Genomic DNA, 16,832 nt, shown 5'->3' with positions numbered 1-16,832 from the left:
TACACATTTATTGAAAGCTATTGAGAGCTACTGCTACTGCCACTGAAAGCATGTCAAAATACACCCCGACCGTGGTAATTAAAGACGCAACGCAAACATGCTGGGAGGGTAAATTAATTCCTCTGGGGGCGCGTGCAGTGCGCCTGGCGTACAATAAAACATCTAAACAAAAGAAGACGTGGAGGGATTTTCAGAGCTGACATTAAACATCAGCAGGCAAATGTCAACTCGACGGAAAATGGCTTCTTTCTATTTTCAGCATATACGGCTGGATCTCTTGCCACCGTGATTGTGAGGCTATACAGTATGTCTTTGACAGACGCCTGCAGTTCTCTGGCATGTCACTCACGCTACCATTTAAAACATCATCGCGTTGTCATTGAGGGAATTACATGAATGACAGCACATAAATGATCTTCTGTACATGAGTGTTTATGTATATCCTGGCAAGAGAGCATGCAGTATATATGCACGCACACACACAGACACAGACACACACACACACACACAGACACACACACGCCAATCCAGAGTGTGTGATAGAGGAGGCAATTACCAACCATGCTTTTCCTCCATGCTTTATTTGCAATAACTGTCACCGGCAAAGCCTTGGCCTGCTTATCAGATTTTTATGAACATACTTGTAGGGATTATTGAGATTTGTGAAAGCACTGCTGGGAAATGTGAAAGTGTGTGAGAGGAAAAAGGAACAGTAAGGGAGAGAGTAGCAATATGCTAATCTGCCGTGGAAAGTGATGAAATATTAAGTAGCAGTCTCTCATAGCATGTTGGCCAAAAGAGAGAGAAAAAAAAGACAAAAACAGATTATTAGACAGTGTTTCCATGACGGGCTTTTTCTAATCGCGTCATGCCTGAGGAGCTAAGAGAGCATAGCCATCAAACTCTCACACCACGCCTCTCATGAGTCGACAGCCGAGCGGCAGCCGTGCATTTTTTAACACTCCTTGCGGCATCATTCAGCTGCTGTCAAGGCTGCTGACAAGAGGTATGAATCAGTTCGGTGCGTCCCTTCAGTTAGGATGAACCTGTTGGCTGTGGTGGTTAAAGAGCCCGTTGAGTAACCTGAAGGTCAGAGGATTAATGCCAGCAGCCGCCAATAAGATCAGTCACATTATGTTGCTTTTACTCTTTTAACATCAATGGTAAGATTGTGCAAGCCCTAAATTTTAATCGTATGGCTCTTTTAATACACGTTGAAATGAAATATGAGCCCATTTGCCACTTTATGAATGTTAAAATCAAAGTGGAGCTATGTCTGGGGGTGCTGCATTTCTAACGGGAGAAACAGCACATTAGCGGAGTAAAATGTGTCTCAGAGGGCCATTACTCTACAGGTTGAACAGCTCCTATGGCGGGGTTAACAGCCCGGGTGCCAGGCTGAGTATTATGGGTAAGAGCGGGGTTGGCATCAGGGGCCCCTGGACTGCCAAGGTGCTGTGACGCCCGAGCCTGCTGTCAGAGCGACTGAGCGCAGGCTGGACGAGGGCAGTAGCCTCACCATCTGTTGCACGACAGCCAAAGTCACCCTGTATGTCGGCTGTGTGTCTGAGTGTGAGAGTGTGTTTGTGTGTGTGTATGAACAGTGTGTGCATGTCAGTGCTTGTGCTGTGTGTGTGTGTGTGTGTGTGTGTGTGTGTGTGTGTGTCTGCTCATACACACCAACTGGCTTTGTATGTGTGGATTTGTGTGTGTGCATGAGTTGGGGGTGGGGGGGGGGGGGGGGGGTGGGGGTTTGTTTGTGTACATGTCTACCCTAACACTAAGAACTTTGTGTCCACTCTGTTGGGGTCAGATGCCATGTGAATATATAGCTGCATATGGACTTTGAAGCCACCATTGCACGCAAAAAAAACCATTACTTGTAATTTGTAATCATATTGATTTTAAAGATATGTATTTTTTTAATATATTTTTTGGGGCATTTTGTAGCTTTATTGACAGGAGAGATATTGAGAGTGAAAGGGGGAGACAGAGGGGAAGACATGCGGGAAAGGGCTCCGAGCCGGGCCGCCCGCCCACGAGGACTGGGCCCCTGTGGCACGCGCTCCACCAGGTGCGCCACCGGGAACGCCCCAAAGATATGTATTTTGTAGGCATAAATCCTTCTGTTTAGCCGCTATCCACCAATCAACCAAACAAGTAGCACTTTACATCCATAGCCGTGTTTCCACTAGGGGGGGAAAATGGCCACCGGGAAAGTCTCAGACCACACCCTCTCAAAAGTCCACTCACTCTGCGTGTCTCCACTACAAGTTAGCCCCCAGAGGGATTTAGAGACTCTGGAGGTGACGTATGGTTTTCGCCGTCGCTAACTGTGCACAACGTCAGCAGCTGAAAGCAGCATGGCTAATTATGCACAGAGTCTCCACTGATCATAAACATAGTGATTGTGAATTAACAGCATCGCTAACTGTGCACAGTTAGTGATGCAGAGTGCACAGAGTGCACAAGCACCAGACACAGAGTGTCTGGTGCTTGTTGTAAACAAACAGAGATCGCTAAGTGAACACCTCCTGTAGCAGCAGCACATACACACTGTACTGCTACAGAGCTAACTGTAGCTAACTGCTGCTAACGGGGGCTCTTCTTAACAAGCCGACCTCTGGCTTGTTAGTGGCTTGTTAAGAAGAGTAAGAAGGAGTCGTTGGATTTGTCTCCAGTCGCTTTATTTTTTATTTTTTTTTTAAGATTATTTTTTGGGCATTTTTACTGCTTTATTTGATAGAGACAGATAGAAAGGGGGAGACAGAGGGGAAGACATGCAGCAAAGGGACCTCAGGCCGGATTCGAACCCGGGTCCGCTGCAGCAAGCACACGGCCATGTGGTAAGCGCTCTACCAGTGTGAGCCACCGGGACGCCCCTCCAGTCGCTTTCTTGAAAAATAGTCACTAAGGGGGTCTGAAAAACACGCTAAATTTAGTAACAAACTCGCTAAGTTGGGAACACTGCTTCGCCGGCTTTTACAAATGGCGTATGTTGTTGTTGTGTAGAGTATTACGTCACATCCTGCTTAGGAGAAAAAGACCCTGCTCTTCAACAGGGAAGAAAAAAGTCCCGACAAAAGCCGGCTCCGGACTGCTCGTATTCAAATAAGGGGCATTTTGGCGAGTGAGACCCATCTCATGCCGGGTATTGCCTGGTAGTGGAAACAGCCTGCATGTCTGTTCACACTCATATGTTGCCATGACAGTAGATAATGCTTCAAATGTTTTGAATTCTTTAGTTATGGCCCAAAACATATTTTGTGACCTTTGCCTCCAACCTCAAAAATCGCATTATCCATCGCATGAGTCCAAGAAATTCCCTCAAAGTTTTCCTGAGATATAGAGTTCACATTAGGCATAGAAATGTAAAAAATTGCAGTGCAGAGATAATAAGATAATAGAAAGAAAGACAGACAGACAGACAGAGAAGCTAATGGGTTAAAGGAGCAGTTAACGGCACCTCAGTGCAGCCATCATAACAAATTCATATCCCAGCTTCACTGAATGCTACAAATTTACTGATTTTTTTCACATCCACAGTAAGTTAATGGATTAAGCTGTGATATACTGATATGTGACGAAGAAGAAACTGTAATATAAACCAAAAACAATAGTGATTTCTTCCATTCCTAACATTTTTCTCTATGAAGAAAATAAATAAAAATGAACTCTTGAGTTTTTAAGATGAGAACTGAGAATAATAATAACCATTCTTCTCCAGTATCATGTACATCACATACATGCAGGATTTCCAATTTGAAGCAATCTGTTGTCAGCATAATGTTCTTATTTCTGTATTGGACAGTGGAGTGAAAATAGGTTATTACGTGAGGTTCAGCCTGGCTACTGACCACTTCTCGCGGCAACAGGGAGTCCTCTTGGCGAGTTACCAACAGGTTCACAGTCCCACCCATGGGTGTGGCTCGGAGCAGGGCCACCACCTCCTCCTGGCTCTTACCATTCAGGTCCACTCCACTAACCTGCACATTCAAACGCACACACAAATCATAATTACTTAGATAAGCACATGCATACAGGCCAAAATTAATGTACACACACACTCTCGCAGCAAAACTAAAATCAAAGAGCTCTCTGACTTTAATGAGGGGGCTCTGTGGCCTCCATATAACCTTTATGCAGATTACTCACTGAGCCAGTTGGAGCGGTATTAAACATGGGTTATTTCCCCCTAAAGTGAGCAATAGCTGATTTTCCTGTCAGTTTGACTGAGGTATAATCAAAATATTGTTCCATCTAACCACTTTTCCTCAGCAGTTCAAAGCTGGAGCTGAATAATAGCCACAGGGAACAGAGTGTGTTTGACTCATTTCGACAAAACCTTTACAAAGATTTAATTTCAGAACAAAACCATATGAGCAGAAGAATAATTAGTCTTTGCAATCACATGCAATCTCACAGAGCACACTTAGATTGTATGTGAACTCTGTGGTTAGAAGTTGCTAGACAGTGCTGCCCCACCTCCAGCAGCCGGTCTCCAGCTTTCAGTCGGCCATCTTGGATGGCGGCCCCTCGAGGGAGGATGTTTTTGACGTAAATGGGAGCACTGCCACCAATGGGGACGTCTCTGGATGTGATGCTGAACCCCAGACCCTCTGGACCTAGGAATAATTGAAAACAAACAAATATAGTTAGAGTAGTAAGGCGATATTTCTGTTTTTCTAATTGCCATAGAGAGTTCAGAGGTTTCCCAGACGACATCAATCCTTGAGATTTCAGTGTCTTGCTCAAGGACACTTCATCTGGCACGTTTTGCCAGCGAGAGTGCACGAACCTGGGCAGTAAAATTGAAAGATTGTCGGCCTGCATGCTCTCGCGCTGTGCTATCACAGGAATATAACAGCGATATTACTGATTTACAGCCTTGTGGAAGTTTTATTGTTGTGATGCATAAGAAGTAAATAATGTGCATGTGTTTATGTTTGGTAAAGCGTTCTAGCACCTCCATATGAGTTCATAAATGTCAACAACAAAAGATTTGTTTCTCAAGGTACACATAGTGACATTCATTTTCTTGCTTTCATTTAAAAAAGGCAAAACCAGACAACCAATACATAACACTGTGGCTATGAAAATGATTTTTTGTCTCTATATATGCATATAAAAATACATATTGTGTACCTCATTATAGTTATTTCTAATAAAAGTCAGAAAGGAATCTAAATATGTCGTGACAAACTATCACAGTGCTTTTACTTAGAAACCGGCACTTTCTGAAAGATCCTTTTCATTACATGCCGCTGTAACATGAGAAACCACAACGCAGGGATCAAATTATGGTTTTCCACCATGTTCTGAACCTCCTATAGTTAATACAAACAGACTTACTTCCATACTGACATTTTTTATTGGTTTGCCATCAGGGTGTGTCTCATTCACGTTCCTTTGGAAGGCAAATGAAAACATGTCCCAAACTCTAAATATAGTGTCAATGCTATGAACCAAAATTGAGTGTTTATGATAAGTGCATGTGGACTTTAAAGCCACTCTGGCGAGTTCTGGTCAGATTAAAGACCGGTTAAGGCCCAGAATAAGCAGAGAAAAGTGAATGATTATGGATTGCAAAATGCATCCAAATGTTGTTCAATAGCCTCTTAAACTGTAGTACACGTCACCTAAATAGCAAAAATGCTGTTTTCTAAATCATCCATGTACAATGTGCCAGATGTTTTAACCAAAAAACCCAGATTTTTATGGTACAAGGACAGGTCAGGAGTCTGCATTCACATCATGTCTGGGTCACGGCAACCTTCTACTATATATAGACAGTTTGAAGTTTGCATAATGTGGAAAGCAGTCGGGCTGGGTAAATGACACTAGCATTAGCAATTACAGTACCCTCATCCTATTGATACAGATACCCATAAATTACTTCATTGGATCACTTTGTTTTTCTTCTTCATGTGATTATTTAAATTTTTTTGCCCTAGCCCGGGCCTGCCTTGGACCAGCCCCTAGTTATGCCGCTATTAGGCCCAATGTGTCGGGGGACACGATACACCGGGCCCCTCTTTTCTTCTCTCTCTCTGATGTCCCAATAATACATGACACAAGCTGATATTTTCCCAGAGTCCTTCACTTTTCTTTGCTCTCTCTTCCACAGGGTGTGGAGCTGTGGTCCTGCTGGTCTCACTGCTGTGGATCTTGTTGGGCCCCAGATGGGAATGCTCCTCTCCTGGTCCACTCTACACTCACCATCACTACTGGCCAATGGTGGCGCTTCATCACCTGCTGCTGTCTCCTCCCAGAACTCCTGCTCCTCTCTGTCTCCTCCCAGAACTCCTGCTCCTCTCTGTCTCCCTCTCAACCATCTCTCTATCCTCCCTCCCTCTCCTCCTTCATCCTCTATCTACTCTATTCTACTCTGTTGATCTTGTACAACGACATCTATTGCACGTCTGTCCGTCCTGGGAGATGGATCTGTCACTCCCTGAAGTTTCTTCTTCTTTTTTCCCTGTTAAAAGTTTTTTTGAGGAGTTTTACCCTGGCTGATGTGAGGCTCTAAGGACAGAGGGTGTCGTACCATGTACAGTCTGTAAACCCTTTGAGGCAAATCTGTGATTTGTGATTTTGGGCTATATAAATAAAATTGACTTGACTTGACTTTTGGTGTCATCTCACAACATGGTCTCACAGGAATCCGTTGAATAGCCACGGAATCACTCAAATTTCCGTGAAACTGACATGGATTTCACTACAATGCAAGTTAATGACAGTCATATCCTGTGGCTATTCCATGGATATTGTTTCCTATTGGTTTGTGTCCAAGTCACGTGACTTTCAAGGTTCTGGCGGTCAGAACAAAAAACAAGATGGACAGTTCTCTAATTTTTAGTGAAAAAAATCAATATTTTGACTTCGTTTCTGCATATAAATGGATTTTGATCACATTTCTAGCGAGAAATATATGTTTTATTTTCTAAATATTCACTCAGTGGAATGTACATAATCACTTTTTGGCGAAGATCTCGCCAGAAAAATACAATCCGCTGTGTTTTATTTTGAAATCTCCCTGATCCTCTGTGTATTTAACGGATCAAACCTTCGCCCATTACATGCCTTGTGTCTGAGGTTGATTTGCTGATCAACATATTATTCTGTTGCAGCGGGAGACACTAATGTTAACAAAGTGACGACTTATGATCTATGAGTTACGATCTACGTTTGTCCGCTGTTTTATTTTGTAATCTACCGGATTCGTGGTGCGATCTCATTGAGTCGCGCTCCACTGTGAATGCCGCGGGTTGTTTTATTTTCTAAATATTCACTCAGTGAATGTACATAATCACTTTGTTGCGAAGATCTTGCCAGAAAAACACGAATCCGTGGCTATTTCACGGATTCCTGTGAGACCAGGTTGCATCTCAACACACTGAACTGCCGTTTCCTTCAAATGCAACTTGCTTGACTCCACACCAGATTCAATGGTTTGTGGCTGCTTAGGTAATGGGCCAATCACATGTCCCATTAAGAAGAACGCTTGAGTTGATTGGCTAAACTAAACTATAACAGCAGTCTTTTTTTTTCTAGATCTGGACACAAAAAAGATGAGTGCAGTTATCATTTGCCTTGAAATGAGAAATTGCCTCGATGTTATTGGCACTGGGTTATTCTGATCGATATCTTAAAGGTATTCAAAAGTCCTAGAAAGCGGTGCTCATTATTTGTCCATTTAGTTATTTCTTACTGATGTATCATTGAGCTGGAGGTGCATGCCTTTTGGAAGTCCAGTGAGTGGTAATCTGAGAAAACACTTCAGACATCTGCTGTGCAAAGCTATTTGCTTTAGGGTTCAAGACTGACCTTTAAGGTTCATCAAATGAATATGAATTGCTGGTCTGGAGGAAGTAGGCAAATACAATAACGGATAAAATAAGAGGATCTCAGGCCTGACCTTTTCTGCTGACCAGACCTGGATTTGTCAAATAAAAGTAAGAGATAGTTTAAATGTCATCTGAGGAATGAGGTAAACCAAATAAATTGTGTTTGTGGCGTTATTCTTTGACAGAATATTTAAAAATGCAATAACCCTGCTACATAACACTATTAGATGAGTCATTAGGAACAGTGTTCAGAGAGATACATTCCGCCATGCATAACCTAGCCGTTGGCGTTTCCAGCAGTCAGTTGGGAAAGTGGCGTTATGTGGTTTCAGTGGCTTTACTGATGGTAACAACAGTGATTAGTATTCATGTCAAAGTAGCTGCTCATTTCACAGAGCTGTCAGCACCTCTGATGCTTCATCATGACCTACTTTTCCCAGCATGTCTCCCTAGCAGTCTGACAAACTCTCTGTCGTCTCGCTGACAGTGATGGTGTTGATGAACAAGAAACACAAAGAGGGAGAAGCGCGGATGGCAACTTTTTACGTGGCTTCTCCACACAAACAAACTTGCGGAAAGGTGATGAAGAGGTTGCTTATGAAGTCAAAAAGTTGAGCAGCTGACGTGCTATGATCTCCCCGTCAATGCAGCATGAAAACTAAGCAGACACAAATAGCTGCTACCGTTTATGTTGAATGTTAAATCTGCAGAGTTTGTCTTCTTTAATGCCAAACTTTTAATTCAAGGTCACATCGTTGCCATGGCAATCAGCTTCCTACTCACTGCATTAACTATAACAACATTAAACTATGCTGCCCTACAAAGTCTAACTGCAGTAACTACGCAAAAGGTAAAACTGAGAAAAACTGATTTCAAGTTTTTTAACGTGTTTTAACTGGCCAGCCAAATGGGTTATAGGTAAGTGATATGAAACTTATTTCTTATGAAACTTATGTATTGATGATATCATTTTTATGCTCAAAAGTAGTTAATGCATTGCTGTAAAAGGTTCTAATAGTGATAAACGTGCAGTAATTATAATGTCTTCTTTCAGCTTTTATATTTTGTTTTCAGTGAAAAAACATTTTCAAATGTTATTTGTTATAAATGTATTTAAAAGTGTTTAACAACTCTATTCAAAGATTTGCATATTTTAGACTTAATATTATAAAGTAATGTTATATATTAGTCTTATTATAAATGTATCTCACTTTTTTACTTCATCACTATCTAGATAATAATTTGCCTTTCAAATAAACTTATAATTTCTATTATTTTTATGTTTATAATTTCACACATTTGAAAATAATTAACAAGTTTAATACAACTGCAATTAAATTAAAAATAAATAAAGTGTTAGTTTCCACTTGTAATTAACCTTTAAGATTATGTTTTTCTTTCCAGCTTTTTTTCCTATACAATAACGTAAATAATTATTAATGTTAAATCATCATTTATAAATGGCAAATGGATAGTCAATTCATGTAAGTAAATAGTTAATTTACCATGAACAAACAATTCAATCCTAATCATTAATAATGTTTATTAATGGTTTATGGTTGCACTCGTAACATTAACACTATTTTTTGAATTTGTTAATGATTCCCAAATGATTTATATAGCTTTAAGAAAATGGTTGTTAAACATCTATAAAGATAAAATATGTAGACCTAGGTGTAGTACTTAGTAAAATTGTAATATTTGGTTTATTAACCATCTATGGACATAACTTAGATGTTTATTGTGAAGTGTTACCATTATGTTTAATTATCGCTCAGCCAAATCCTAGTTTACCTCTATCCTGCAGTTTGGGATCCAGATAAGGTTCACATTATGTTGGCCCTTTCAAATCCTCCACATCACTGTCTTTGTTCCCCTTCCCACTGTGACTCCCTCCCATGCCAGTGGCCCTCCTCTCCCCTGGTCTGAAAACAGCCTAATGAGCAGAATCAAACTCCTGCCCATTGTAAGATCCCGTCATTAACGGTCTCCAATCAGGCAATTAGGAGAATGCATCTCTAATAGGCCTGCAGTAATTAACCACTGACGTCTTTATTTTGGGTAATAGAAGACCAGGATAAAAGTAATTGTATCCTTTCTGGATTAGTTGGAATCCTGGCTCCAATAAGCCAATTAAACAGCAAACATGAGGAGAGGCTGAGGCACATTAGAACGACTTAATGGGGTGCGTATGTCCTTTTCGACTGCACTATTTGATTAAGGCACTCTTGTTAATTTGCCAAGTAAGATCTGCTCCTGCCACTCGGAACTCAGGCCCACTTAGGCCAAATCACAACAATTACAACGAGTCAACAACAAAAGGGGCAAACCTTTCTAAAAGTACATTAGCAGTGATAAAGTCTGACTCTAACCAAATGGAACTGTCAAAATGGGTTTCAGGGGCACACTTCCCTCAGCTTAGTGCACAGTTACATTTCAAATTCAACAATATTTGGACAACAATTCATCTCCATTTAGACTTCATGAATGCCTAAAAGTTTACAAGCGAGGCACATCCATTCCGGTAAGCCCCATTTAAATCATGAGCAATAATCTCAGAAACCATTTCTGTCAAAAGAGCATACTTTTGAGAGTTATGACTGGTGTTGAATTAGACCATGAAGTAGCTAGTGAAAATAAACTAAACTACTGGCATCAGCTGTTGGACCTCCACCAACATCGCCCCAGCTTGGTTTCACTGAAATGAGAGGCTTGTGTGCAGAAAAAATACTTTTTTCATATTAAAAACATAACTTGCGCTTCAGCCCCACTTTGTATTAGAACTCTGGAACTATGCTGGCAGCGCTTGGGGACATTCGTCAAACATATTAGAGCAGCTTGTGACTACATTTCCCCCGAGCATGCTGCATTTAGCCTGTGCTGCTGCCCTTACTCCCGCACTATTCCCTGAAGCTGGCTGCTTCGGCCTCGGTGCCAGCTTTCGACTTAACATCTGCTCCCTCCAAAAAAAAAAAAAAAAAAAAAGCAGCAAAGACAGAGAGACAAAGAGGAGGCGAGTCACCTCACCACTGGTTCATTTAATAACCAACTGCTCGTCAATTCATATGAAGATAGCGAAGTGATGAAAATGAGATGGAGTCTGGCAGTAAAACCACCACAATGGTTGGCAAAGATATAAAACTGCTCCAGTATCAAAGGCCTGTCCAAGTCCACAAACAAACCAATGCCAGCTGGAAGCAGACTGATTGCTGAATCTTAATATTCCAACCACAGGGCCATGGTGATGTAGCTGAGTGCATCAAACCACAACCTCTGTTTTCAAGAAGCGGTTGATCATTGTTTGCTTTTGGCCTGCTCACTTAAACAAAGCCCTAAGGCCAGTAGTGACTTTTCAGTGTTTCCTGAAACATTTAAAGTGGTTTCCCTCAACATATTGTTTACACTGGAAAATAATTATGTATACTGATGATGAGTGGGCCCGTTGTCCCCCTTGTCTCAATGATGACTACACAGGGGTGACAGGGTGGGAAAGGGGTGATAGTGGCAGGGACAGAAAGAGAGAGACAGGTGCTATTTGCAAACTCCTGGTTCAGGCCCTTGTTATATCCCGTTTAAACTACTACAACTCTCTACAGGCGGGTCTTCCTGCTGCCAGTGACGGTTCTACACAGGGGCCTACAGGGGCCACTGCCCCTGTGAAGAAGCCCTTGGCCCCTGCTGTTGCCCCTGTGTCAAATTAATAACAAGACAATCAATTTATAACGGCGATCGATGGAACAATTCTGACCTATTTTTTGTTCAAACAATATTTCATTGTACACAAAAGGAACCCATAATGTGCACATTGTGTAATAATAGTTTAATTGTGCAATAAAAGCTTGTGTAATTTAAAAAAAAAGATCATGCTCACTGTACTGCACTTTAAAAAAAAATATAATAATAATTGTGCACAAAAATGAGAAATGTCATTGTCGTACAAAAATAACTGTTGGTAAGTCTCATTGTTTCAATCAATGCATCTTCCAAATAGACTTAAATGAGCCAAAATAAATGTTTTGAATGCTTAAATATCATCTTTGCTGTTTTTTAATTTGCCCCTCTGATAAAACACTGGCCCCTCCTTGGCCCCCACAGTATGATTGGTCTAGACCCAGATCCAGAACGTGGCTGCACGTCTGGTCTTCAACTTCAACTCTTCAGGAGAGCACATGTCACTCTGCTCCTCATCTCTCTCTCTGGCTCCCGGTCACAGCCCGCATCAAATTCAAAGCCTTGTCTCTTGCCTACAAAATAGCAACGGGCACAGCTCCTTCTTATCGGAACTCCTTTGTTCAGATTCACAAACCCTCCCGTCCACTACGCTCCTCCAGTGAAAGACGTCTGGCTCCTCCGCCGCTGAAGGCCTCTGCGTCTCAAACCAGACTCTTCTCCTCTGAAGAGCCCCGGTGGTGGAACCAACTTCCAAACTCCATCCGTTCTGCTGAGTCCTTCTCAATCTTTAAGAAGAGACTGAACTCTCTCTTTAGTGAACACCTTCACTCTTGATCTATACTGATGACTACGACAAGTATCACACTGACCGCTCTTGTGACCTATAAAGCACTTGTGTCCTAATGGACTCGAACTTAACCCCACGACACTTCATCCTTGCTTGTGTTGTATTACTCTCATTTGTACGTCTCTTCGGATAAAATCGTCTGCTAAATGACATTGTAGAATTGTAGAATTGTAGAATTGTGCTGGTTGTTGCACTGTCATGATAATACAAATGTAAATGGTAAATGGAGTGCACTTATATAGTGCTGTTATCCAAAGCGCTTTACATTACACACTACGCTCATTCACCCATTCACACACACATTCAGGGCACTCTGGTGCCACCTGCCACCATTGGGAGTTCATTCACACACCGATGAACGCAGCATCAGGAGCCATTTGGGGTTCAGTATCTTGCTCAAGGATACTTCGACATGTAGGCTGCAATGGTCAGGGATCGAACCACCAACCCCTCCGATCGCTGGACGAATGCTCTACCAACATTAAATGCAGAGAAATAGTTTGTCTCTGTACAACCCTGTACATGTGAATTGGGTGGTTCTTACCTTTCTTCAGCTGGATGTTGAATCTGCGTCCTTTGTTCTTGAGATAGGAGCTGCTGGATGGGTTTGTGCTTATTCTGCGCTGTAGAGAGGGGGAGGGGGCTGAAGCGGTCCTTGAGACCATGTTGTGGGGTAACGTGGCGTACCGTCGGCTCGGCTCTGGGGTGCTTCCTGCCAAGGGTCCCTGGTGGCTTTAAAGCAAGACAGAGATCAGGGTTAATTTATATTTTGTAACATGATGTGGTGGTAAGGAAAGCAGAAGTTAAGTTCCTTTGAAATTTCCAATTTTTGGTATTCTGTATTTTCTGTATTAATTTTACCTGGACAAAAACATATTTTTATGATATTATCATGATATTAAGGCAAAACTTCATATCCAGAACATATTTTGAACAATTATCGGGAAGACTTTTGGGCCACCATTGGAATTTATGATGGTAACAATTTAGGATGACAAACATGTCGCCCTGACCCTGCCTGCTCCAAGGATCCATCTGTTGTTCAAAAAGGCATTATCCAGTAAATAATTTATTAGTTGACAAACTGCTTGTGGGGTTGGGATTGTTATCTTGTGAATGTTCTGATACTGGCCCTGCTAGCTGCATTGATCCATAGTCCTTCTGTCTCTTTTCAGGGGTTTTAAGACCTAATACCTAATAATTAGTGCACTTTTAAATGTAGCATATACATATTAGTCAGGCAGCTTAGCCAAATAAAGGAGACACTTCGGGCAAAAGCACCAAATTTTTTCCACATACTCTCTATCACCATAGGTTTCAATTTTTGGTAGGAGCCACTTCATCAAGATTGCGGATCGGAGAAGGCACCCATATAAAGTCTATGAGAACCAATACATCTTCCAAGCCACTTAGAAGGTCAATCTTGGTGTCAAGGAATCATTTAAAGTGATTGAGAATATCACTAGAAGATTATTTAATCGATTAGATATGTTCATTTTCATCCAGACTGGTAGGCAACTCGCTTCAAGTGCTGCAGCAGGGAATCCTGAGTTGAAAATGTTTGGAATCTATGTTCACGGGAGAGTGCAGATCAGCTGCCATGTACACTGCTCAAAAAAATCAAGGGTACGCTTTAATCTCATGTCAGATCTTGATCAACAAATTATTTACAGTGAGTCATATTCTCAATAGCTTTAATTGATTCCTTGACCCAGAAAATGTAGATTTTGACACCAAGATTGACCTTCTAAGTGGCTTGGAAGATGTATTGGTTCTCATAGACTTTATATGGTTGCCATCTCCGATCCACAATCTTGATGAAGTGGCTCCCATCAAAAATTGAAACCTATGGTGATGGAGCGCATGTCTAAAAATGTTGGTGCTTTTGTCTGGAGTGTCCCCTTGCCGCCTGACTATATATGGCCATTATCTGTCAGAGTACTACAAGTATGATGCACAATAATGATGTGTCAACATTAAATGGTTATCTCTGTGCAGCGGGGGATTGTCAGATTGACTGAATGTAACATACAGAGAATGAATAGATGATTTATGAATTTATATGATTGAAATTAAGACTATAAACCTGTAGACATGGACCTACTCAATAAACACCCACATGTTTAGCTTTCTGGAACTAGGCCAAAAACATTACAGAAATTAATAGTAACCACAGGAAGATAAAATGGGCTTTTAACAAGCTGATCAGCAATGTGGACTTGGAGGTCTCAGATAGAAATGATTATTAAACTGCTCTCTTGCTTTTTATTGTGTAGCTTTTAAACATTAATGGATTCACAATAAATATGTTGAGGAAAAGTCATTGACTGGTGTAATTAAAACAGAATTACATTACTTGGGAGCCTGAGACTGCTCAGCCTAATTATGTGCACAAACAACTTTTTTCTTCAGTGCAACTGGTCGGAGGGAAGGACAAATTCAATTTCTCTGTCTACGGCAGGGATGGGCAACTTAAATGCTGGAGGGGGCCACATATAGGAGCGTCACTTAACCAGATACAATGAAACTGCAATTTTAAATATGTGCAGTGACTTAACATATTTCATGCTGAAATGCATGTATAACATTATAAATAGGAATACAAAAGGTTTGAAGCAAATAAAAAATAACCACTTACTTTTTTCAGTGCAAGAACAGCAGACCAACATCAATTGCAAGAAGTCATTTTGTGCATTTTTACACTGCACTTTTAAGATTTCATGGTCAAATTAATGTTTTTGTACTAAGGGCCACTTCAAGTGAGGGTGCAGGCCATATGTGGCCCCCGGGCCTCCAGTTGCCCATCCCTGGTCTAGGAATACACATGGTGACTTACTTGTGGTTGAGGCCTGGTTGTGGTCCAGATCTGGATGTCAGCCCCCCCACCAGACTGGACCGGTCCCCCGAATGCTGAGAGTCTTGGCTAAAGTGGACTCTGTTGTGGTGAGGCAAGCTAAGCTCGTTGGGGTCCCACATGAGCTCGTACTGCCTCTTCATGGCGGCGGGGACCACGTGGAAGAGGATGACTGGGCCACGCATGGCCTGCTTGAAGATGGTCTGGGCTCTGGTGGTGATACAAAGGCAGTGGGGAGGTCATGCAGACAGAAATGAATTAGCTTTAATACGATAAGAGATACAAGTACAAGACTGTACTATCATAGCTTGAGAGATATAGAAGGATAGGGAAGGCTGTGTGGTGCTGTATGTTGGGAGGCGATAGGGAAACTTGAGGTTAGCATGGCTAATCGTGGGGCAACTCAGCACATAGCAGCAGAAATTACATTATCTGTAATTACTAGCATCAAGACGGGAATGAGATAAGGATGGTGAATGGTGAGTCAGTGATATTATATATTGTGTATTTTGCCAGTAACATACTGAAAGAGGAGTCTCCCTACAGCAGTGGTTCTCAAATGGGGGTACGTGTACCCCTGGGGGTACGTGAAGGCACTCCAGGGGGTACGTGAGGTTTTAAAATATACATTTAAAAAGTAGCATCCATGCAAAAATCCTTTAAAAATAACTATTTAATAAATATTTTAGGAAAATATAAGTATAAGTTCATAAAATTAATTGTATATTCAGTAGGCTATTCAACTTTTTGTTTTTAGGTTTATTTTATTTGCACAGTTAGAATTACATACAATGACAAAGATAACATATAGTGTTAAGTGCAGAGAGGCAGAAAACGCAGATGGGCTTATTTAAAGCCTCCACCTAAAATGTCATAGTTATAAGAAAGTAATAAACTGATAAAACACAAAAAACACATGTATAACATCAACAAGCCATAATGACAATAACAAAAAAAAAAAATCAAAATGTTATAAAAAGTGTATTTGTGTGTGAATTAGAATTTTAAAACAGCAGTTAAATGGGCTTTTAGACATCTTTTGAAACATTTTAAAGAGATGGAGTTCTTTGCGAGATGGGAAAAGGTATTCCATCATTTGGTCCCCCTAAATTGAACAATAAATTGAATTAATTTCATGATCCTAAAAACCCAGAGTGTCCCCCATACCAGGATGGTTGGAGCCAACCTGTCATATGCCACCTGGCATCACCTGTCAATCACTTGAAAACTCAAAGATGGAGTCGTGGTTGAAGCGTAGCAGTTATAGTTTTAAATGGTTATATGCTCACTGTTTTTACTACATCAGCTTGAATCACTACATTTTAGTGATGAGAAATATTTGCAATAAATTTATTAATGGATTATTAACATTTAAAATCTTTGAAATTGTTTTTTTTTTCAAATGTTTGAATTTTGTATGTTTATCAGTTCTAAAGTTTAATAAATCAGACACTGATGGCACAGCGCTCTGTTTTTAAGTCTTTTTTTTTCAACCAAAAATCCTTTGACCTGGTTAGGGGGTACTTGGCTGAAAAAATATTTCAGAGGTGCTACATCACTGAAAAAAGGTTGAGAACCACTGCTCTACAGTATAGTAGTCTATGTGGACATG

General features: G+C 41.1%; 1 protein-coding gene across 1 annotated transcript in view; it reads right to left on the bottom strand.

The window, feature by feature from the left end:
* LOC131962165 (partitioning defective 3 homolog) overlaps nucleotides 1–16,832 on the bottom strand; it is a 572,304-nt gene that overhangs the window by 288,968 nt on the left and 266,504 nt on the right. Inside the window, exons 9-12 of the mRNA XM_059327127.1 lie at nucleotides 15,203–15,430; nucleotides 12,911–13,098; nucleotides 4,486–4,625; nucleotides 3,858–3,986 (exon numbers count right to left, since the gene is read on the bottom strand). Coding sequence (XP_059183110.1) covers nucleotides 3,858–3,986; nucleotides 4,486–4,625; nucleotides 12,911–13,098; nucleotides 15,203–15,430 — 685 coding nt within the window. The remainder of the gene's footprint in view (nucleotides 1–3,857; nucleotides 3,987–4,485; nucleotides 4,626–12,910; nucleotides 13,099–15,202; nucleotides 15,431–16,832) is intronic.

Source organism: Centropristis striata, chromosome 23 (genome assembly GCF_030273125.1).
Source record: "Centropristis striata isolate RG_2023a ecotype Rhode Island chromosome 23, C.striata_1.0, whole genome shotgun sequence".
NCBI lineage: Eukaryota > Metazoa > Chordata > Actinopteri > Perciformes > Serranidae > Centropristis > Centropristis striata.
The sequence above is the reverse complement of the archived record's forward strand: the minus strand, read 5'-3'. Positions and strand labels throughout refer to the sequence as shown.